Below are 23430 nucleotides of genomic sequence, written 5' to 3'. Positions count from 1 at the left end.
GTTGCATTCCCACAGCCATTACCTGACAGCTGTAGTATCAGCCAGATAGCGTTAGATGTCTCAGCTACATAACAGCATGATGCATCACAGCCCAACACCTTCCTTAAAGTATAACCAAAACACAACTCAGAAGCAGGGGAAAATGGTGATCATCCAACAGTTTGTGTTCTTTCTTCTTGGTGGTGCTTCATAACGCCACTTTAAACGGAAATTTAATCAACAAAAAGAAAATCTGTTGCTTTAAACAAGGAGTCGTTCCTGCTTTGTTTCTATGTCAGGTTGCACAGGAAGCAATTTTTTTTTTTCAACCAATCAACATATTGCAGGGTGCCAAGCTACACCTTTATGGGTCGGATCTGGTAGATTGGTACCCCAATGAAAGGGTTCCAAAAAAGTAAGACAGGTCAGGTTGGATATTGGGGTACCTTTCCCAGTTTTCATGTGTGGAAACGCAAGGAAATGTGTCCCGACCTGCCCCTGTTGGTGGAAATGGGGCTTTAGAAAAACATGAGAAATAAAATATCTTTACAATAATAATCTGGATCACCAAGTGGAAATATTTACAACAAGTTCAAAAAGGTCCATTATAAGCTAGGTTGGTTGTTTTGGGACACAGTATGTGGAGCTTTATGTGGTAGTAGGGGGATCAATGACTTCTCCCACCAGCAATTCTGGTTTATTGTGTGTTGGTGGTGCTAGACTGGAACCTTGTGTCTGACCACAATGACTTGTGTTGCTAGCTCCATAACAAGAGTTGGAGGGGCTGGGGTCTGTCTTGGGTCCTTCTTTGCAAGAAAGTCAGAAATATCTCCCTTTCTGTTCATTCTTATGTTTTCCGGTACAAAATAAGTTTGGCTACATCCTATGTTTCTCCACATTTTAATGCTGTATACTTTAAAATAAACCTTGCTAGCCTCCTGTAGAATTAGCTTACTCACTGCCAAGATTCCCCATCTTTTTAAGGTATTTGGCAAACTTGATTTTTTTTCATTGAATCAGGCAATGAGAACCAGTTGGATTTGCTATTAATATTGTAAATCAGAGAAGAACATTTTGCCCCTGGTGAAGGAATTCCTCAAACTTTTTCCAGTTTGATTTGTTGTTCATTGAGCCTTGGGACTCAATTTTTTATGTCGACAATAAACAGTTTGAAGGCCAGTTTTAGTCATTTATACATATGTCACGTGTGCCTGCACGCAACCAGATACAGAGGAAAGTTTAGTTTTTTATATTAAGAAAACATTTTTCTGACATTGTTCCACAGCTTTAGACACTGTTTTTCTCAGATTGGTAAATCTCTCTTCATCTTTACATCTGAGAGACTCTGCCTCTCTTCAGTGTTCCTTTTATATCCAGTCATGTTATTGACCTGTTGCCAATTTAACTAATTAGTTGTCAGAACTCCTCCAGTGGTTATTTATTTGTACCAATTTATGTTCCTGTCCTTTGTTGCCCATTTCAACTTCTACAGATGTTTGCTGCCATCAAATTCAGAATGAGCTCATATTTTCCATTAAAGTGGTAAAATGTGTCAGTTTCAACATCTGATATGTACACTGCAAACTTACAAAAGTTTTGTTATTTTAGCTATTTACCAAAGCATACATATAAAACAGGTATATACTGAAAATGCTGGAAGTGTAAAGCAGAACTTTGCCAATTTACATCTGAGAGACTCTACCTCTCTGAAATGCTCCCTTTTCTACCCAGTCATGTTACAGACCAGTTGCCAGTTAAGTAGTTGTTCAGTTCTCCTCCAGTTGTTAGAGACAATAGTTTTTTCCAGCCTTTTGTTGCCGCTGTTCCATCAAATTCAAAATGAGTTAATTTTTCCATAAAATGAAAAAACGCCCCAGTTTCAACTTATGCTAAGATCTATTTGGAATAAAATATAGATTTAATAAATTGGCAGAGCATTGTAAAAAAAAAGTTATTATTACCTAACAGCTTGACTTTAACAGGCTCCAAATGACAACTGTTTGCTGCCAGTAGCCTATAGAGTAGGAATGAAGAAGACACCAAATAAATTCCAACAAATTCTTTTTATTTATTTTTTATAGAGCTTAATCTCTTTGTGGTTTCTACTGATGTAAAGTGCTGTGCGAACTCTGTTAAAACGTACATCTTGTAATTGTCTCATACAGACACACTGCATCTCCCCTCACACACTCACACACACGCACACACAGAAATAGAGGAGGCGGAAACCTCCATCTGCCCTGCTCGGTGACCGACCCGTCATCCTCGGGCTCGGAGAGGAGACGGATCATCTCCTCGCTGGAGTCATTTCTGTATTACTTTCACACCGTGGATGCGGAAACAAGAGCAGAAACCGTGGAGGACTGGTGTGACAAAAGAAAAAAGACCGAATTTGACATGGAAGAGATCTATAGTCTATATATAGGCTATGCCCTGGACTGCACCACCACCACCAGCGCCGCCACCTGCCCCCATGGTACCGGTAAGTCACGGAGGGAGGCTGAGCCGGGAGAGAACTGTTTCATCCCGGGGCGGCTTGGTGCAAGCTATGGCCGGTAATGATGCTAACTGACCCGTGAAAATTGACTTTTGAGGTCTTGTGAGGTCGGGTTACCATTCAGCCATGTTGCGGGAGAGGAGAGTATAGACAGGGAGGAGGGAGCGCGCGGAGGTGGAAGGGGGGGCGGTTGGGCTCTTGACACCTGCCCTTGTTCCCGTTAACAGGAAGCAGCGCGAGGGAAAACCGTTGAAAAAATCTGAATTGGTAGTTAACGACACTAAATAGCGCACCGACATCCCACACGGGTGAATGACTTTCTGACTCGGTGTGGCGGGGAGTCGGAGTGCCGTTCAGCCATGTTGCAGTAACAGGAAGAGGTGCCTAGCTAACAGCGGGGCTCCGGGGGTTCTGACACCGACCGACCGACAATGGGGGGGACAGGAGGAGGAGGGAAAGGGGGTTTGTGGAAAAACTGGCGCCCAGTGATTTTTCGCTCCCCTGCCGGATGCGGCGGCAGCAGTCCGCATGGTGTCGCCTAGAGACAGGGGCGCGAGGCTCAACGAAACGGGGTCGAGGTTGGTGAGTAAACCGAGGCGATAAACACCTGCCTGTTACATTTATTTTTTATTTATTTTTTTAGTTTTATTTTATTTTATTGCTCAACTCGATTTAAAAGAGTTGGGATTTGGAAATTTATTGTTTCAATGGAGTTATTTAATTGAATTGTTATTCAGCAAAAATTTCCAATTTGACTTTATATTTTATTTTAGTTGACCTCCATATTTTTATTGTTTTTTTTTTAAATATTTTTGTATTGCAAATAAAAATATAAATGTGAATAATTTCTGTGGAATTTACATACGTTTTGATCCAGAGTCGTGATGCATGTGCATTAAATAATCAGGGCTAACAGATGCTGGCAGGTTGAAGTGGTTATTGACAGTTATTGATCATAATTGATGATTGTTTGCAAGCAGGTAGGTCAGGGCAGGAGATGACACAGCTGGGTTTGTTACCATGGTGATAACAGAGTGATTTATCCCCTTATTATTAGACCCTATCCATTCAATAATTTATTCATTCACAGATTCACTTTGTTCATGTTCCTCTTCTTCTTCTTTTCCCTTTCTTTTTCTCTCCCCTGTTCTCTTCCGCCCTTCATCCTGCCTGCTCTGTTCCCCTTGTGTCTTCCTCTCTCGATCCATCTTCTTTCCTCCCTCTGCCCTTGTTCACCCTCGTTTCCTCTGTCCTTCTCTTTCTCTGCCTTTCAGGTCAATGAGAGCCAGCAACAGCTCGGTGTGAAACACACATTCCTTTTTTCTCTCTCTACCATGCCCTCCTCGCTTCCATATGTTAGAAAACACAGTCATCTTATTTTAGCAGTGCTGCCTTCCTCCTCCTCTTCTTCCTCCTCTTCCTTCTCTCTTGTCCTCCTCTCTTTCTGAGTTTTGACTCTTTTTTTTTTTTTTTCAAACACACACATACACAAACACTCTGGAAAATGAAGCGTGGGTCGAGTGTGTTGCAGCCTCCCTCTGATGCAGCCAAACGACACACACACCCTGCAAGCACACGCACAAAGACACACTCCGGCAGTGATGTGGGCTTGCTGAGTGTGCCTGAACGGACGCCGGACACGCACACCGCAGGTTCGAGTCCTTTCCCAGCAGCCACCTCTCTGTTCAGCCCTGATGTCACCACCAAGATGGCGTCTGACCTCCTCATCAGGCTTTCAGGTAACACACACTTCATCTGCGACACCACCGGCATAATTAATGAAAAATATCCTCGTATGCAGCTTTAATTTCCGAATTGTTGAGATTAATGTTATTATTGACAATAATAAACTAAAATAACCAGGACCATCTTTATCTACAACAGCTGTTTGCCAGTTCATGACAAATGTGTGACAGGACGTTGTGTTAGGGTTAGAAATACTAAGTCCTGACAGGGTTGAATTATCTTGATTAGCTTCGCACACGAAGGCTGCCATGATGCGTACGTGTGCCAGTTTCAGAAACTGACATTATTTTTGGCATATTTGTTATTTGTCAGAATTAAACGTATTGTTAAAAAGTCCTGATCCAAACATATATACTGTAAATAAAACCCAGTTTGGCAGATTATATATTTGCACCAACAAGTTAATTCCCAAAGATTAGCTGAAAATGTGGCATATCCTAGCATGGTGTGATAATATTTGAAGACACTGGACAAATGGAGGACAAAAGAACAATCCAAACCAGAAATAAGACACAGGACCTTAGAGATGTATCTGGACATCATTATCACTACTATGTGATTATTATGATTTTACTTCATGTCAAACTTTGCGACCAATTAGATTGCTTATTGATTTGTAACATCCAATCAGAAGCAAACAAAGATCAACAAGTAACAGGAAGTTCTGTCTGTCTGAAAAGAAGAAAAACAATGCTCCTCTATGGCTGGAATAAAGTCAAGAAGACCACGTTTTTGATGCACAGTGGTGCCCAAAAACAAATTATAGTCGGTTTTGTGAATATTGAGGATAAATAGTATCTTAAATGGATGTAAAAACAGCCGGAGGAAAAAGTCTAAATATGTAAATAGTTTCTGTTGCGTGTTTGTTTCAATGCCAATATTTTTCTCTTTGAAGCAAGACTATAAGCTACATATCAAGAATGATGTGCAGATGAGAAAAGGCTGGGTCACTGTTATTTGTATGTGTTATTTTTACAAAGTACTGTTAGTCATAAATTCTATTTTCTTGTTTTGGTTGGCCTTTATGCTGTAGTATCTATTGATACATTCATTTTACTTTGTTTTCGCCTCATAATCAGACAGCCGAGGCCGTCCTGGAAACATCATGTCTGCATGCTGACTGGGATTAACAGGACTGAGCTTCTACATGCAGTTTTACATTGAAAAATAGACAGATCATATAATGAAATAAATAGTGATAAAAGCAAGAAGACTGACATTTAATTTGGTTTCCAAGTTAATGAACTTGACAAGCTACCTATCAGAACTGGGGTGGGCCTGGCCCCCCCAGGACCTCCCCTCTAATTTCACCATTGACAGAAGCCTCAAAGGAAATTGTCTCCATGGGAGGGTGGCTGTCAGAAGCTATTCTTTAGAAAAAGAAAGGAAGGTTTAGGTTTGCCAAATGACACAAGAACTTGACTGAAAATCAGTGACAACAGGTCTCACAAAGTTTGGTTTAAATAGTTTATATTATATAGGGAAGAATTCAAGAGAATGTCAATCTAAAGGTGGCGGCCCTATCATGGTATGGGGCTGAATTTCAGCCTATGCTGTTTGAGGTTTTATCCACATGATGAACTAGTTTCCGCCTGAGGTTGTTGCAGGGTTTGGTATGAACTAGGTTGTGTTTCTTACACATAAAAAAGATATTTTTGTGTCTGCTACATAAAATGTTATAAAACGCCTAAACACAAGCTGAGCAACGTTGTAGGCAACATGTCATGGTGCAGACATTTCTGTAGGGAAAGTTCATGGTGCAGCACAAGAAAACAAGTTCCTCAGGTCAAGACTCACATGTCCACCTTGATATTAAAGATAAGGGACTCTCTTTTGAGTATTGGTGATGTCCACATTTTGGACAAGGAAGACAAATGGTTTGAAACAGGACATTTAAAAAAAGACAATCTATGTTAAACTAGAAAATGTGACTCTTTTCAACAAAGCCATTTTTTGTAGAAATCCAGAAACCAAAAGGGGGGAGGCTGGTAACACATTGTCCTGGTGTCCACATACTTTTAGTCCTGCAGTTATCAAACATGTGCTGCTGTGACACACTGAGAGCACTTTTCACTTTAACTTGAATCAAATCACATCCACTAACTCAATGTCTCTTCCCTCTTCTCTCTATAGAGGCCACTCAGAAGGCCCAGATGCATCCTGGGAGCCAAGAGGAGGCTGAGCAGCAGGACGAGCCTGGGGTTGCACTCTCCCCAGACAGCCCCGGGGCGAGTCCAGAGCCGCCGTCCCTCACACACACACCCGATGGCAACACAGCCACCGACACACTGGCTTCAGACCTTCTAAGGAAGCTAGCAGGTACCAAAAGGCTTTCACAAAACTAGTACAAATAAAACTCATTCAAAGGAAAAATACCTACATACTTACTTCATGTCTATTACAGAGCGTCAGGAAGTCAGCAGCCAGGTGTTACGGCTCAAAGAGGAAGAAGAGCCAATGGATGTCAGCACGGTGGCCCAAAGTCGACCAGTTACAGAGGAGATTGCTAGGTCGACCCAAAAGATGGGGAGCCATCATCTGTTCACTGTTAAATCAGAAGGTCGGGATCTCACTGGGAACAAAGTAGCTCAACAGTTGCACCCTGGAGCCAAAATGGTGGACCAGTGTCTCCTTGGTTTCAAAATGGAGGACAGATTTTACGCTGGAGGCTGCCAGTCTGCCTCCAAAACAGCAGCTAGTGGCATCTCTGGAGCTAACAAGTTTCAGTTTCCAGTCAAAATAGAGCATCATGGTGTTACTATGAAAGAGCAGCTTGTCGTGAATGTGAAAAGCACAGAGAGGCTGCTCTCTGGAACGAAGATGAGCAACCATTTTCTGTCTAGAGTTAAGATGGAGGACCAATTTTCCTCAGGGGCTACGATGGAGAACCAGCTTGTCTCTGGAGCCAAGATGGCCACCCAGGTTTTCTCCGGGGCAAAGATGGAGGAGCAGCTTTTCTTTGGAGCCAAGATGGAGGACCAGCTTACCTCTGGAGCCAAGATGGCCACCCAGGTTTTCTCCGGGGCAAAGACGGAGGAGCAGCTTTTCTTTGGAGCCAAGATGGAGGACCAGCTTACCTCTGGAGCCAAGATGGCTGATCAGTGCCTCAGAGCAGTGCTGTGGCAGGACATGTCGGTGAACCTGGCGTCTACGTTGCTGCACCAGCTGTCAGGTAACCAAACAAACTTTCTCAAGGACTTATTACAATCATTTTCAGTTCTTTATTTTAATTTTGGAGTTAAAGTAAAGGAACTTAGCTTGATTCACAGTTTTAGAATATCGCAATTAATCTGAACCTTCACCTGTTTTAGTTCCTATCATTTAAAGTAATTTCCATTAACATCGGGAAGCCAGCCAAGGCTCAGCACCCAGATTTACATGATTTGGGTTCATTATTTGTCCTTTTTCTCCACAATACGTTGTCCTGTTTGTGCTGTGGTAGCACCATAATAATTTTTCTATTGTGTGTCTGCAGAGAAGGTCAGTAAGTCCACCAATCAGCAGGTGGAGAGGACAACTCCGCCCATCAGAAGCAGGTAGCGGCACTTTTCCTGTCATCAATCAACAATCTCACACGTACCTCTGATCTGCTTTGTTTTGACGATATCCTGTGTGTGTGCTCGTCTCTCTAGTCCTGATTTGAAGGTGAACGTGGACCAACTCCGCCCTTCCCCATTCTTGACCTCCCAGGAACCTTCAGATGGTAATTAACCCAGCACATCTTGACACGTTCTGTGTTTGAGAACAGAAACAGGAGCTGTGACGTCTACCTTATTCACCAAATGCTTTCTGTCATGTCCGTCGCATCAGCTGGTCATCAGAGGACCTGATCTTTTCTGATCTTTTTAAATTTTACATTTGATTGATTGGCATTGATTTATTGCCCAACTATTAATAATCTGGTTACAAACCAGTGTTTTCCTGGGAATGTTAAGTTCTGGTATGTAGTAGTATTCTCTGACAGTATCTCATACCCCAGCACGACAGTTTGTCCTAACAGAAAACCTGCTGAGGAATGGACCTACCCTCAAAACTCCAAACTTCCCAGATCCTAGTTTGTGCCTCGGTGTTAGACACCCACAGAGGACGCAACCCTGATGGTCTGGCTCTTTAGTCAGCATACAGGGACGGCTGTAGCTCAGGAGGAAGAGCAGGTGTTTCAACCGGAAGGTTGATCAATTCCAGGCTTCCCCTGACTGCATGTCAAAGTGTCCTTGGGCAAGACATTTAACCCTACGCTGCCTCCCGATGTGCCTGTCGGGGTATGAGTGTGTGTGTGTGTGAATGGGTGAATGTGACAGGTAGTGTAAAACGCTTTGAGGGGTTAAACTGACTGGAAAAGCGTTGTATAAGTACAAGCGCATTTACCAACACAATGTTAATGAGGTGGTTTTAATGTACATGCAGATATTCCGAACAATGATTTCATCTTTGAGTTAACGATATAATATAATACCCTTCATTTACAGTACTTTTCATCAATATCAGTACTCTTTGCCCCTTAAAGGAAAATCACATGATTGTACTGTGTGCATTAATATAATAAGTGCAATATGAATAAAACTCATGATTTTAAATACTTGGAAGTAGTGCTTATGAAATTATAATAAAATATATTAATAAGTAAATTAATAGAAATAAGATGAAAATAAATTTTGTTAAAATAATAATAAAAAATATTAAACTACAAATTAATATAAAATGATTACGCTTTATTAAATTGAACAAACATAGTGCTCAAGAACCTGCTTTAAAACATCATCACTCACACCAACAGCATCATCGTCATCATGACATCTGATAGGCTGCCACAGTCATGTGACTGGGAAGACAGCAGGAATAGACTGGAACTGGGTTTCACACATAACTTTATTGCCTAAAACTCTCACAAATGAAAACAAATAGCACATTTTCTATCAACACAGAGGTATCGTAGTATTCCAAGAAGTATTGAATCCAAAATTTTGAGAGGCAGATATGGAAGTATTGATTACAGAGTATTGGTACACCCATCCCTAATTTACTGTTGTGACAGAAATTGGTTTCTAGTTAAAGCAGGGGTGTCAAACTAACAACCATGGGAGCCAAAACCAGCCCGCAACTGGGTGCAGTCTGGACTGCAGGATGGATTTGGAGAATGTGGAAATTATATTGAAGAAATGAACTATAAATTATTTAATAAAAGTAATTCATTATTTATCAGCTAAAGGTTATCTTTCATCTCATATCATTTTTATACATAGGTTTGTATGATGTCAGTCAGTTCAGGTGGTTAGGATGAGTACGCAGATCTAGAAATGTATGTACTCATCTTTACAAGTTATCCTAATCATAACGTGAAATACTGTGTTTTTCAGTTCCATGTACCTGTGATGAAATGTTTTGTGATCTTGTAGATCCATAATGTTGTAATGCACATGAAAATAAAATAAAATAATAATTTCAGGTTGTTCATAATATGTTTTGTAAAATAAGTTAAGTTAATGTAAACAACTTAATGATCTACTTGTGCTTCTTTGCAGTAAAACAAAGAGAGAAAATAGAATTTTTCCTATTTATAGGTTTTTATTTTACTGGTCCAGCCCACATGAGATTAAATTCTGCTGTATGTGACCCCCAAAATTAAAATGAGTTTGACACCCCTGAGTTTTTAAACTACCCTGTTTGATTGTGTGACTTTAAGCCTCGTGTTCTTCATTTCCAAAACTAAAACTGTGTGTAAAGCAGAAATAATCATTTATCTAACTACAGAAACTTGTCATATTAACTCCTGCCAGCCATGGCTGATTTAAATAGTTACCAAGAATTCTACATTAGGTTTCATAATCATAAAGGAATGAACAGTTTTCTTTGCTTGGACATACTGATCATATGTCCACGGAGGACACCTGTACGGTGCTGTAAATAAGAAACTATTTGTAATGGTTACTTCCTCGCTGTGGAGTAAGTTACCTTCAGGATTAATGTAGGTACAGAAGTAAACTTGCATTAGTTGGTGGGTATGTCCCTCTAACAAAACAGGATCAAGACGTTAGCTAACGGGAAGATTCACCAGAAGCATCAGTTTATCTGTTTATAAACCCACCAGGTATACAATGGCTGTAGGTTTGGCAGGAGTTGGTGGTGATCCTCAGCTCTCTTTTATTTATTTATTTATTTATTTATGTTTTTTAATAGTTTATTTGTCAGAGACCATTTACAGTAAAACTTTAAAGTCAGACCAGACTGAGTAGAGATGCACTGCACCAAATTATAGCTTTTTAGTTTCCATCTGCACTCCTAGTGGCGGGCAGAAGAGAAATTTTGGAGTTTAAAGATAGAAAGAAAAAGAAAATAATTAAAAACAACAGAATAAAAAGGAGGATAATAAACAGGTACATGTCCATGTGCATGCACTGACTCCTTACCTGACCGGTGTGTCTGTTTAACTTGATTCTTCACAAAATAGCACCAGTTCTTCTTACTTTTATTTTATTTTAATTAAACAAGAAGAACCTAAATGAAGTAAATTCCGATTGTTAAGACTGTAGCAGAAAGGTTACAGGTATCACCGCCTGTTTCATCACATTTCATGACTCCTGTTGCATGTTTTCTTTTTAAAAAGCCTCAGTGAAACGAGGTTAGAACAAAAAGTATTTTAGGATTTTATATTTTTAAATGCCTGTTTGTGTGTAAAGATAACACACCCAATGTTGATATATGGAAATGGATCCATGATGTTTGTAATGACGATGACGGTGACTTGACAAACCAATGAAACAACCCTGGACGTCACACAGGTAAAGGTGAAAGCATCTGGTGAATAAAGCATGCTTTTCTTAGAATACAGCCAGCGCACACACTCGTACTAAGATACAGTAGGATGCACGACTCTCACATTGTTTAGATCAGAATACAGCAGCAGTGAGAACAGCGAACACTCCTCTTGTGCTTGAAGAGGCGTAGAAATCTCTGAGTGTTGAGAAGTGTCTCGTGGGACTGTTTTCTTTTAATCACACACTGAGTCACCGCGTTCTGCTCATCATTGATGTGTTTGCCTGCCAATCCTGTCGTAGTATGCAGGAATGAAAAATGACACTGTCTATCAGAGCGGAGGGATTAAAGGAGCTGACAGGCAGAAATACTGATCCAACTAAACTTACAGTGAAAACTGGCACAAGCTGGAGAGATGGGAGCTCCCAAAACTTCAGCATTTCAAACTCAACTCGTTCACTGGAGGATGATGCTGATGTTCCGAATATTAGATGTCTGGATGTTACATGAAGTCTGTCTCTTAGTACTTTAATCTGAGAGACCAAAACTCACTGATTATTACTGAAGACATGCACTCACCGGCCATTTTATTAGGTATATAAGTTCAAACTGAGCATCAGAATCAGAAAGAAATGACATTCAAAATAAATTAAGTATATCTGCAAATACTACAAAACTGTATGTAAAATCTTGGTCTCCACAGAAAGCTGAGACATGAGATTACTACTGAAGTATCAGCATCAAGATATGTTTTACTGTGTAAGAGTAAATTCACCTGGAACACAGTTATCTCCACGTCAAAGAAAACCACGTTACTTCCAGTGAAAACCAAAAGATAGCAGCCCAGTTTAACTGACTAAAGTGATGTCTTGAGTGGAAACTGTGAAAAAAAAATGGAGGCTAAAAAAGTGAACCTGAGCAGTTTTCCAGGTGTTTTAATAGAGGTGTAAATATCTCAGGAAGCCATTGGCTGATGTTGATGATGGACACCTCTATTAATGGTCAGAGTCAGGAGGATCCAGTCCCTACATTCACCGTAGAAACACCATGGGAGAACACATGAGCTGAGTTTCAAGAGCTGGAATGAAGCTTTTCACCACAAAACAGCAAAAGTAAGACCTGATTTCTGATTCTGGCTGCTAGCCCCCAGAGTTTCTGTCCCACCGCGATGAGACGGACGTGTTTGTAATCAGCAGTCTCCTTGTTTGTGGAGAAATTATGCTTTTCTTACATTCCCATTTAATTGCTTGTACTGTGTTTTGTTTGGATGCCAGTACTTTGTTGAGTCTTTTAGCTGAGTTTCTCTCCGTCATGTTGCTATGCAACATGTTAGCTTTGCTGCTTCCTGGTGCCTGCAAACATCTTCTGTATTGCATGTAACTCATGTACAGGGGGCTCTAGTCAAGAAGACGCTCCAGTAAGTGACTTTGAATGTGGCGTGGTTGTTGGTTTGAGTATTTCAGAAACTGCTGATCTGCTGGGATTTTCACGCTCAACCCTCTTTTTTGTGTTCAATTACTTTTGAATTATACATTTTAAAAAATAATATTTTAGTTATTTCTTATCTGTCTAAAGGAATTGCAGTAAATTCTTACCAGAACTTCACTTTATCATGATTTGTTTCGCATGCATCATGAATAATCCTGCATACACACAGTGAAGCCTAAAATGATGCCGATCAAGGCCAAATTTTGCTTTACCCTCACTTTTTTAAATCAGCCTTTCTCTGATTGAGAATGACAATACCATGGCAGAAAGTGAGGAGCGGCAGAAAGATAGGCTCCTAAAAATGTTAATGTACTATTTTTTCTTAAAAGATCAGGGAATGACAGATAAAAAAAAAAGCCTCAGAGTCAGAAAACCTGGAAATTATATTAGAAGAATGTGTAAAATCCCAGGAGATAAACTTGTTTGATTGCTGTGATGAGGATAATTACTGAGAGGTGGTTTAAACAAATCTGGACATGGCATTGTTTGTAAAAAGGTTTAAATCAAATCATGTTTCCAAAGAGTCTCTTCTGGTCTTCCTTTATATTTCTGGTATAAAATAGACATTTTAAAAGACATGAAAACGTTTTAAACATCACCTTCTGACACCCTGCAGACATGCAGCTTTTATTCACACCTTCCTCGTGTGTTAAATCTGAAGTGTTGAGTGATGCAGGTTCAGACACAGGAGGCTGATAATTGTCACGCTCCTCATTACTGTAAACCTCCGGTCACTGCAGGCCGCCTCATACGAGTTTCTACCAGCACAAACTATCCTGCGCTGACACTTCCTGATGAATACTTTCAGGGAATTGGTGCATTTACTTTGCCTGCAGTGTTTTTATTGTTTCCCTTGTTGTTACTGTTATTGGGTTTTAATGACTGTCTTCCAGTGCATTGCTTCTGTTTGTGTTCTGGATTTACGCTGCCACAGAACGCCCTTCGGGTTTATAATAAAGATGAACTTATTCATGAATTTATTAGCAGAATTAAAAACAACTTTCTTTTCCCTTTTTTTTCCACAGAAACCCAAACCAGCCTCAGCAGAGATCAAACCACAGGTTGCTCTTACTTCTTCAGGTAAAACACACCTTTCTTCTTCTTCTCTGGTTTAATCCTCATTCTGTGTCAATACTGAACGCCAGGTAGCAGCCATTTAAAGGACAGGACGTTGATCAGTCTGTAGAACGTCTGGTAACCTGCCTGAGGTGGTCGGTTTGATGCCATCTACCAGATTCCCTCCTATTGTAACACATTAGCATCTTCACAGAGCCCAAGTTTAACTTGTTTTAACTTCAGCTCAACTCGACGCCAGTCCTGCCAGAAATTGTGTAACAGTCACATTTGTCCTCTTTTGGAAAATATTGAGTCCTTGACTTTTGCATCTAAAGAGATATTTTGATGTATTTTGCTTTTTTTAATTACAGCACAAATGCACAGCTACCTTTTCCATTTATGAATAGGATCTGTAAAATGACTCTGCAGCTCCTCTTCTTTATTGGTGCTTTACGCCAACCTTGTGTACCATGTTGAACATGCAACGTTATTATCTTGCTACACATTCACTGTGAAATTTCACACCTCCAGCATGTTTATTAGGGATGGTCGTTTTATGCTATTTTTTAAAGTCAACTAGTCAGGCTTTTCAAAATCATTTAGTTGTGACGTCATTATGACGTCATCAAAAATTAAACGAAAAAGTACTTTATCTCCAAATGGAAATTGTAAAATGTGTGAGTTGTTATTTGTATATTCTGTTCTATTCTATTCTATTCTGCAGTTCTGGATTAAGGAGTGAAGGTAGACCGAAGTCGTTTGGGTTATTGTTTTGAGTTTGATACACTGCAACTGGAAACCAGTGAAGAGCGATTAGCAGCGGAGTGACATGAGCTCTTTTGGGCTGGTTGAAGACCAGACGTGCTGCTGCATTTTACATTGTCATATTTTGAACATTGTGTGGGTTCTAGTGTCCTTTATTGTTTAGCGGGTAGATGAGGAAGTGGGTCAGGAAGATGTCGGGATCAAACTGCTTAAATGGAGCAGCTGCTATGCTACGTGAGCTAAACACCTCGCCCACAGGATAGCTAAGCAACAACAAAAGCAGTTATTTTCCTCGTGTCTCCGTCTGGTCTTTTTGCTCCTGAAGCAACATTTCTGAGCGTTAAGTAACTGTGCAGCTCTGATCTGTTGGTTCCACTATCGGTGAAAACTCAGACAGAAACCATTGGTAAACCTTCCACCTCCACACCGAGGTCAGAAGGTGGTGGAGAGGTGATTCCTCCTGGGTGAAGCAGCAGCTAATTTCAGGCTTAGCTCCCTTCACTTTACCCAGCAGTGGTGAAGCAGACATGGGACTCTGCTGGAACTAGCAGAGCTGTGTGGTGTTTATTCGGAAAGCTGGTAGCAAAACATTCGCAGCTAAACAGGAAGATCCAGTAACTTCCTCTGCTCCGACGTCCCCCCTCCCCTCCTCTCATTAAGCAACTAATTTCTGAAGAGGTTAAAGCAGTGACCCACACAGAACAAAGGGCGAGATGGACTTTCTCTAAGTCAGGACATAGTTCAAGTAGTGTGATTAAGTTTTCTATTTTAGTTATTTATTTATTTTCTTTATAAAAAGTAACTGAGAGTAAATAAATAAAAGAAAAATGTTAAGCAGTGCCAGCAGTACAACAAGGGATTTTACCAAGGTTGGATGTACCATATAAAGTAAGTCTCTGTTACCATGGTTACTAACATCCTTTGCTTGCCTCACGTCTGTCTGGCATTGTTGCTGTCAGGTGTCACGTGTGTGGCTTTGAGACTGAAGGCCAGGCCCTTTTCCAGAGTCACATGACGGAGCACCGCCAATGGGAGCACAACTCCTTCACACTGCACTGCTGCATGTGCGACCTCTCAACCAATCAGGAGGCAGAAATGAGGGCCCATATGGACACGCACATACAGGGAGATGTAGGAGAGTTGAGGTGAGTTCACTTCTATAGTCTAAGTCCTGAAAAACCTGCTCATGTTGTTCCTTGACAACCAGAAATGATGAACAGATGAGCTGACTTCAAGGTCAGTTGTGCAGAAAATCTTAAAATCTGACAACAGCAGTCCCTCCAAACAGCCAGTTCTCTGTTCATCATTTCTGGGCTGCTGTAGTAACTCAACAGGAGGCATTTCTGCTAATACACTGGCCAAAATATTGAACACTGCAAAGTTAAAATTCATTAAGACTGTACAGGTAAGAATCTTTAGATTTGGTCTCAAATATGAATATTTCCTTATTTCAACAATAATAAACTTGATCTTTGTTTTTCCATCTATTTGATTACCACTGTTTTTTCACACAAATATTATAATTCTTGTACTATAAACAATTAATTCTCTAAAGATTTTACTAGTGGTTGCAGTTTTGCAATATTAAGTTTGGGATAAAACCAGAATTTAAAACATATGATAATAGATATAAAATAATTAAAGGCCTACAAACCCTGGCCCACTTAATTAAGTTTTAGTGAATATTTTCTTTATGAAGTGTTGCTTACTGACATAATAATGATAAAAGAATTACTTGCTTGTACTTGTTTTATACAGTTCAATTAGGTAAATAAAAATAGTTTGTTTCACAAATGCGACGCTGCAGTGCAGTGTGCCCTGTCGTCGAAATAAACAATTTTTACTCATTTTTATTCACTAAATCAAAGTGTATAAAGCAAGTACAGCTAACAAATGGATGGATAATGCTGCTGAGTGATGTTGAGTTAATATAGATGGTGCAAAACTGAGAAAATGATGCTCCAAGTTGACTGGGGAAGAGCTGGGAGATTCATCCGGGAAAGGGTCAGTGCATTCGGTCAGTCGGCCCTGTCCTGACTGCTGGTACTTGACAATGAGAGATGTATGAATTAATGAAATAAAATAACCACCTAGTAGTTGAATTTATTTATTTTCCCTGTATATCCTTACAAGTAAGGCAAATTTGTATGATGACTGAATTAAATGAAGGCTTGGATATGCTCTACAATCCAAGAGAAGCTGGTTTTTTCTGGGAGCAGTGGGTGAGGTAGACCGAGAGAGGAAGAAGGGAAAAGGTGGTCGGGAAAGGTTCTTCATATTTTACTTGTGACCTTTAGTGGATGTTCACAGAACATTTAGAAAAGTTCTCATCCCAACCATCCAGGCAACGTTCTCTGAGCATCACAGCCAACCTTCAGCCTGTTAGTTGTGCACATCTGCAGCTGGAACAGCCTCACAGTTACTGCATCCATGCCAAACAGTAAACAGTCATCAATGATCTTTCAGCTAAAAAAGACGATCCTTTTCAATCTCCTGTTGAAAGTCAGACATTTCTGCCGGGGTTCTACTGACTTAAAACCTTAATTTCCCTCTTGAAGCCACACTCTGCAGAGCCAGACCAACAGGATCGGCTACATAGCTCTGCCTGCAACAACAGCCTGTGACCGGCTCAGTGTTGATTGATCAATAGGCGAGGATCTGCCCCGAGGACACGCCTTGAAAAGCCGCCCCCCCTTATTTACATAATGAGGCAGAAATGCAAAAAAGAAGACAGAAATAAATACATTTGGAAAAATATAAAACTGAATAAAATGCAAGATTGGAAATAACGAGGATGTAAATACGACTGAATAAAAAAAAAGTGTCAATAAATAAATGTTAGATGTTAAAATGTTAAATGAAAGTAAAATACAGAAATAAATAATGTTTGGGATAAGAAAATGTAAAAGGAAAAAAATGCAGAAATAAATACAGGCATAAAAATAAATGAGAAAAAATAAAAATAAGCTTCAATTAAATAAATAAATTAAACTGAAATTGACATGGAAAAGTAAATAAATAGGAATATTAGCACAAAGTTAAATTAAAACAGCTGAAAAATAGCAAAAGAAATCTAAATTTGTTTAATGTTTTATAGGTTTCTTAATTGAAAAACTAAAATTTTACTGTATAATTTATTGACACATCTTTCTTTTTTTTTGCCGTTTTTATATTTCTGTAATTATTTTTAATTTTGGCAGTTTCGCTCCTCCATACTTGAGGTATAGTATCGTAAGTTTGCGACAACCCTGGTCTTTTTACATTTTATTCATTTTAACAACTAATTTAATTTTGATAAATTACTTTTATTTATATGTTTATTTTTATATTATTTATTTATTAATTGTTAGTTTATTATTCATTTATTGTTTATTATTTACTTAATATTTCATTGTAGCTAACGTGTAGCTAACCAGTCTTTTTAGCTTTGCTTTTATGCACATTTATTTACTGTATTATTTTGATTTTATATAATTGTAAATAAATTCAGGGTTTAATGGGTTAATAATTGAAAAATTATCATTCAAAATGTGTGTATTAGACCGCTTCAATATAATTTTTTAATGAAAAATAAGGTTGGGGATTTATTTATTATTTAAAAGTGATTAATGATAAACACATTTATAATTGGTCATTTTTAATTTAAGTTTGGGTGTGTGTGCTCAGTTTTTTTTTCTTCATGTGATGTGTGTGTGTGTGTCATTAATTTCCCCTCCTGACTTCCAGATGCCCCATCACCCTTCCTGCCGCCTCCAGCAGTGCTCTGGCAGTTGCCGTGGCAACCCAGCCAGAGAAAAGCACCTCTGAGCATCGCTGCCGCATCTGCCAGAGGTTGTTTCCAGGGCAACAGGAGCTGCTGGTTCACTTCCAGGGTCATCGCCAAGGCAACCAGTACCGGTGCGACCGGTGCGGCCACCTGACACGGACAGCCAACAAGCTGGTGGAGCACGTGCGCGTGCACACAGGGGAGCGGCCCTTCACCTGCGACCTGTGCCCCTACAGCGCCAAGCGGCGGGACAGTCTGCGGCTGCACTGCAAGGTGAAACACGGCGCGCACGGCAACGGGAGCGCAACAGAATCACCCGGCGACGTGCACACGCACCGGTCATACGTGCCCAGAGACAATCAGCGTGCGAGTAAGCACGTTCAGCGGCTGCACACGCCGCCCAGCACACACACTGCTGCTTCCTCCTTCTTCTCTCATCCTCCTTTTCAGCCATCGCTCTCTGACCGCGCAGGATGGAGGGATTTATCCCCACTCCTCCCCATCACAACGCTCATCTCTCTGAAACCACACTCACTTTCATCCTCCTCCTCTGCCTTTTCCTCAACTAAACACTCCTTCCTCGGTTACCTCGGTCTGACAACTTCTTTGTAAATGTTTTTTTTCTCATCCTCCTTCCTCTCTTCTTCCTTTCCTGTCCCTTCATCCCTTTTATCCATCTTCTGGACTATTTAAGTGATGGATGTAAAGCTCTAATGTATCCAAGGTACTGTCACTCAGCACTATGTATGAGAATGTCAAACAGCTACTATTATGCTCAGTGCACTGAAAACACACACAGATAGGAACGTTTTGTATTTATTCAACTTTTGCATTATGCTCGTAATTTTTGCTGCATTTTTGCCTGCTTTAGCTTGTCATATAAGCTCTAAATTCTTAGCTATTTAACCGTGTGACATATTTATTGCTTGTCTCTCGTCCTCCAGAAACCCTGAGCTTAAAAATTCTATTTAAAAACATTCCTTTAGAGCACCAGGTGCTTTGGTGTAAAGATCACTCATTAAGTAAAAGAAAAACATTCCTGTTGATGTAAGAGTGAACGTCTTACTGAAAAAAAGGTCAAACCAGTAGGGTGGTGATTGCTCAAAGACATTTTTAAAATCAAGTTGAACAACATTTTAGTTTCAGGGAAGAAAATACACACAGTGTTGTTTGAGGCTAAGCTTTGACACAGCAGTTCTTAGAGCTAAAGGTTAGCTTTAACATCAAAATAGCTTCAGAGTGACAAGGCTAACTTAAGCACCATTTCCACCAAGGGATCCAGATCGGGACAGGACAGTTTATACAGTTTGGTTTAGTGAATTCTGATCTCTGTTGCATTTTTACAGCTAACTATACCCTTAACAGATATGCAGCGTACAGGCCGGATAGCAATAGATGCATCAGCTACGTTATGGTGTGATGTCATACCAGCGCAATGCCTTCCTTGAATTATAACGAAGAACACGAAGAGTATAGTGTACATCTAGCAGTTTGTTTTTTTCCTTCTTGGCATGTCGTTTTAAACAACAGAAAATCTGTGCTATATTTAATCTGGGTGCAGGTCTCATTTTATTCTTATTGCTGAGTTGCAAAGGATTATTTTCAACCAACAGATTGCAGTGTGTCAAGCTCCACACTGTTGGATCAGATTGGAAAAACAGGGACCCCAACTCAAGAGCCCCCAAAAAAGTAGGACCAGTTAGATTGGATATCCTGGCACCCTTGCCAGTTTTTGCCGGCAGACATGCAAAAAGAAAAAAATTACTGACCAGGATCCATGTTGGAAACGGGGCTGTACAGACATTAAGCAGGCAGGCTACATCCACACTGAGACTAAACCGGTTTAGTTTTTAAAGGGTTTTCCGTCCATAAAGACAGAATATTTCAAGAAATGTGTCTGTTCACACAAAAACCACTAAAAATACTGCAGTACATATTCCAGGCCTGTAAGTGGCAATGTAACGATTCCACAGAACGACACCCAAAACAGAGAAGAAGACACGGAACACGCAGAAACTCATGTTGCTGGGGTTATAGTTGATAATACATTAAAAATAGCTCACTTATCTGAGACAGAAATGGAATAGCATGTACTAAAGTTCGGTTTTACATACCCAAAGTAAGCGGTCGAGATGGCTCAGGCAGATTTACTTCCACAGTTTTTTTTATAAAATTTACTATAGTCACAGAAACATTGGCTCTACTGAACAGCAGAGCAGAATATTAAAAGGTTAACTGGTAACCGTTGCCCAATAAACTCTTTATTTGCAGGTTTTTTACATTGTGTTTCATTACATCATCTGAACACATTTTACTGTCCAGCGTCTATTAGAGAAAATATAGCTGCTACTATTTTGTTTAGCTAATAACAACTAACCAACACAACAATGCGCAAATCTTACTGGTTTTTCAACTTTTAACTGGAATATTATGAACTTGAAAGTGACATCATTCCCAGCTAGCTCAGAGTTCCAGCTTTGGAGGCTAACAAATTAGCATAGTATGCTAATATTTGCTGATTAGCATCAAATATGCAGTGCAGCTGTGTCATTAGATATAGTTTATAGTAGGATTGATATTTGATCAGGATGTGACGCATCTTTGTGAGGGATTATCGCTTTTAACATGGCACCAGTCTGAACAACTAATTAACAGGTTAACAGGTTAGCATGCACAGAGGTGGTGGGTCTTAATTTGGTGGAAAATTCTACAAATCACAGATCAGTTTAAAAAGTAACTGTGATTATACTAAAAAAAAACATCGTTCAGCATATTTTCTTTGAGGATTTTTAAAGGTGCATTGTTTCTGGAGGACAGTGAGGAAATTTCTAATATTTGTGTTGTATATTGATGATGTATTTGTGTTTACATACTTTGGGCTTAGAGGAGTCTAATACGTCTCAGAGTTGCACTATAATGTTGTTTTGCCATTGCAGAGACTAAAAAATGATTAAGAACACTGAAGCCATTTCTTTAACTCTACTAACCCATGAGAGCTTTTATTTTGGAGAAGCTGAAACCTATGGCCAAATAAATTCAACCCGGTTAGGTTTCATAATAATATCCAGTTTTACCAGTAGATCCATGACTGGCATGTTTAATGGTTTAAATAGTGGGACACATTAATTTCAGAAACTATTATTTAGTAAATTGTAGAGCTTTAGCAGTGTTACAGAGAGGTGAACAAAGTTGTGTGTACAAATTTCCTATCAGGTTCTGGATTTAAAACCATGCTGCACACTTTGCCTCCTCCCTTCCTGTGGAGGGCAGCAAACAATAATGAGAAATCCAAAGCTACATTTTTAAGGACATTTCAGTATCACTGCATCTATTGCCTGTTATTTAACTGTGAAAGTATCATGAGAGCTACCAGAAATGAGTTTAACATATGAAATTTGACTAAAACTGAGTGATCCAGGCTGAAAATCTGTGTTCTGCTGAATTATGTTTCATGGGAGTTAACAATTATGGTCAGATTTATTTGCAGTTTCATCTGCAGGAATGTTGGGACGCTGTGTGAAATGTTAAAGAAAATGAATTGTTTATCATTGAAAACCTACATTTGATACAGAAGTTCAGTGCTGTTGAAAAGCCTGGTTCAAGTTTGGACTATGTTTAAGAAAAATACTCAACTGATAAGGTCAACAAAAGCCTGGAAACATGAATCTTTCAGAAATAAAAATAGAAAAAAAACTGGCAAATTGCAACCAGTTCAGATTCGCCTCATCTAAAAAAAATGGTGAAAACAATTTTTCAAAGTCTCCAAGACAAAATGTGGAAGTGCTGGGTGGTATGACCAAAATTATATCACTGTAATTTTACAAATTACACAGATTTTAAGGCATTTTTTCCAGTTTTTGACAATCTACTGACTGAGAGAAAATTACTGCAGTAAAGTGGCTAAGAATACCAACTCCATTGTTATAAGAATTATAAGAGGAAACAAAATCATTTTAATGTCTTCGTCATCACCCTGAATCTTTTTTTCTCTACAGAACTTATCAGAACCAGGTCTTTGGCTGTATGGATGATGGTGGTGTAGGTGATCTTGATGCTGCTTACTTTTTTGTCATAGTACCTCTACGAGTGGCATCTGACTGGAGTGTCCTCCAGCTTCTTCAGTTTTAGAAGATGTGGAGCGTGTTAGTCTCAGTTTATTACTTTCCTGCTACTCCAAAGCATGTTTGTGGTGCAGCAAATTGCTCATGTCGACCGGATTTGCAGTAAATTATTGTTTTGGTTCGTGTGCATCCCTTTAAATACAACTAAGATAACGCAATATAGTGCAAATATTCTTCTGTGTCATCATGTTCAACTGCAACATCTGCTACAGCGTCACCATCCGAACTTTCTCCAATATCTCCAATAACACAACTGCTCTACTGCATGTTTGCAGCAGTTAAAATTGCCCCCCTTCAGTTTCCTGTTGCATCAGACATTTTAAGGTTATTTAAACCAATGATTTACATAGTAGAAAAAATTTAAAATGTTATTAAGTATGAACCGTTATACCACCCAGAACTAATAAGTGTTTTTCAGGAACTCAAAAATGTCAGATGTGGGTATTTATGTCAAGTAGGAACATAACTTTTTTCCTTCAGTAACATTTTCAAATTATTAATTTTCTGCTGCTTTAATAATCCTCTTTCTTAACTTCTTGATTTCACCAAAACCCTACAACTATTTGGTTATGTTTAGAAAATAAAAAAATAGTTAGCATTATGAAAGCAAATACCTGGTTAGGTTTAGGAAATAAAACATCTGGTTGGGTTAGGAAAGCACATATCTGGTAAGATTTACAACATAAAACGTCTGGTTAGTTAGAAACGAATGTACCTGGTAAGATTAAGGACGATTCTAAACCTTTTTAGGTTTAGGAAAAATACCTGTTTTGGTTTTCATACATTCAGTAAGACGAAAAACACATTCTGCATGTTTCACAACAGCATTGCTCAGTAAAAAATCTAGGTCCTAAAATTACCCTTAACTCATGGAAAACACATTATAAAACAAAACAAATTCAACACTAAACTACCAAAAGTGTTCATTTTAAACAAACAATATATCTTCACAATCCAGTTTAATCAGCCAACAGTGAAAAAGTACATTTGGCAAGTACGCAATAGCTTCACAATCCCTGTTTGGTAGATGGTGACCATTTCCAAGGCTGTTTCTCTTTCACGATGCATCACTATAAGATTGTATAAACCATAACAGGGCAGATTTTTGTAATTGTGTAACTATGTTTTTGTAACATGTAGCCCTATCTATATACATTAATTTAAACCCTAATGACTTCCTTTTTAACCTAACAATTCTTTGGTAAAAGCACTGTAGAAACGTAAAGAACTGCAAGTGTGGGGAAGTGAAGTTTAGTGAC

General features: G+C 39.3%; 1 protein-coding gene across 1 annotated transcript; it reads left to right on the top strand.

Annotated features, from left to right (window-relative positions):
* Nucleotides 1-2197: 2197 nt before the first annotated feature.
* On the top strand, nt 2198-22342 carry LOC121639728 (zinc finger protein 561-like). The gene is made up of 10 exons (XM_041985190.1): nt 2198-2461; nt 3751-4215; nt 6356-6541; nt 6627-7201; nt 7292-7394; nt 7698-7758; nt 7855-7925; nt 13489-13543; nt 15244-15429; nt 18011-22342. The coding sequence occupies exons 2-10, from the start codon at nt 3981-3983 to the stop codon at nt 18660-18662; spliced, it is 2124 nt and encodes a 707-aa protein (XP_041841124.1). The 5' UTR covers nt 2198-2461; nt 3751-3980; the 3' UTR covers nt 18663-22342.
* Nucleotides 22343-23430: the final 1088 nt, after the last annotated feature.

Source organism: Melanotaenia boesemani, chromosome 5 (assembly GCF_017639745.1).
Source record: "Melanotaenia boesemani isolate fMelBoe1 chromosome 5, fMelBoe1.pri, whole genome shotgun sequence".
Classification (NCBI taxonomy): Eukaryota; Metazoa; Chordata; class Actinopteri; order Atheriniformes; family Melanotaeniidae; genus Melanotaenia; species Melanotaenia boesemani.
This window is presented reverse-complemented; position numbering and strand designations above follow the sequence as displayed.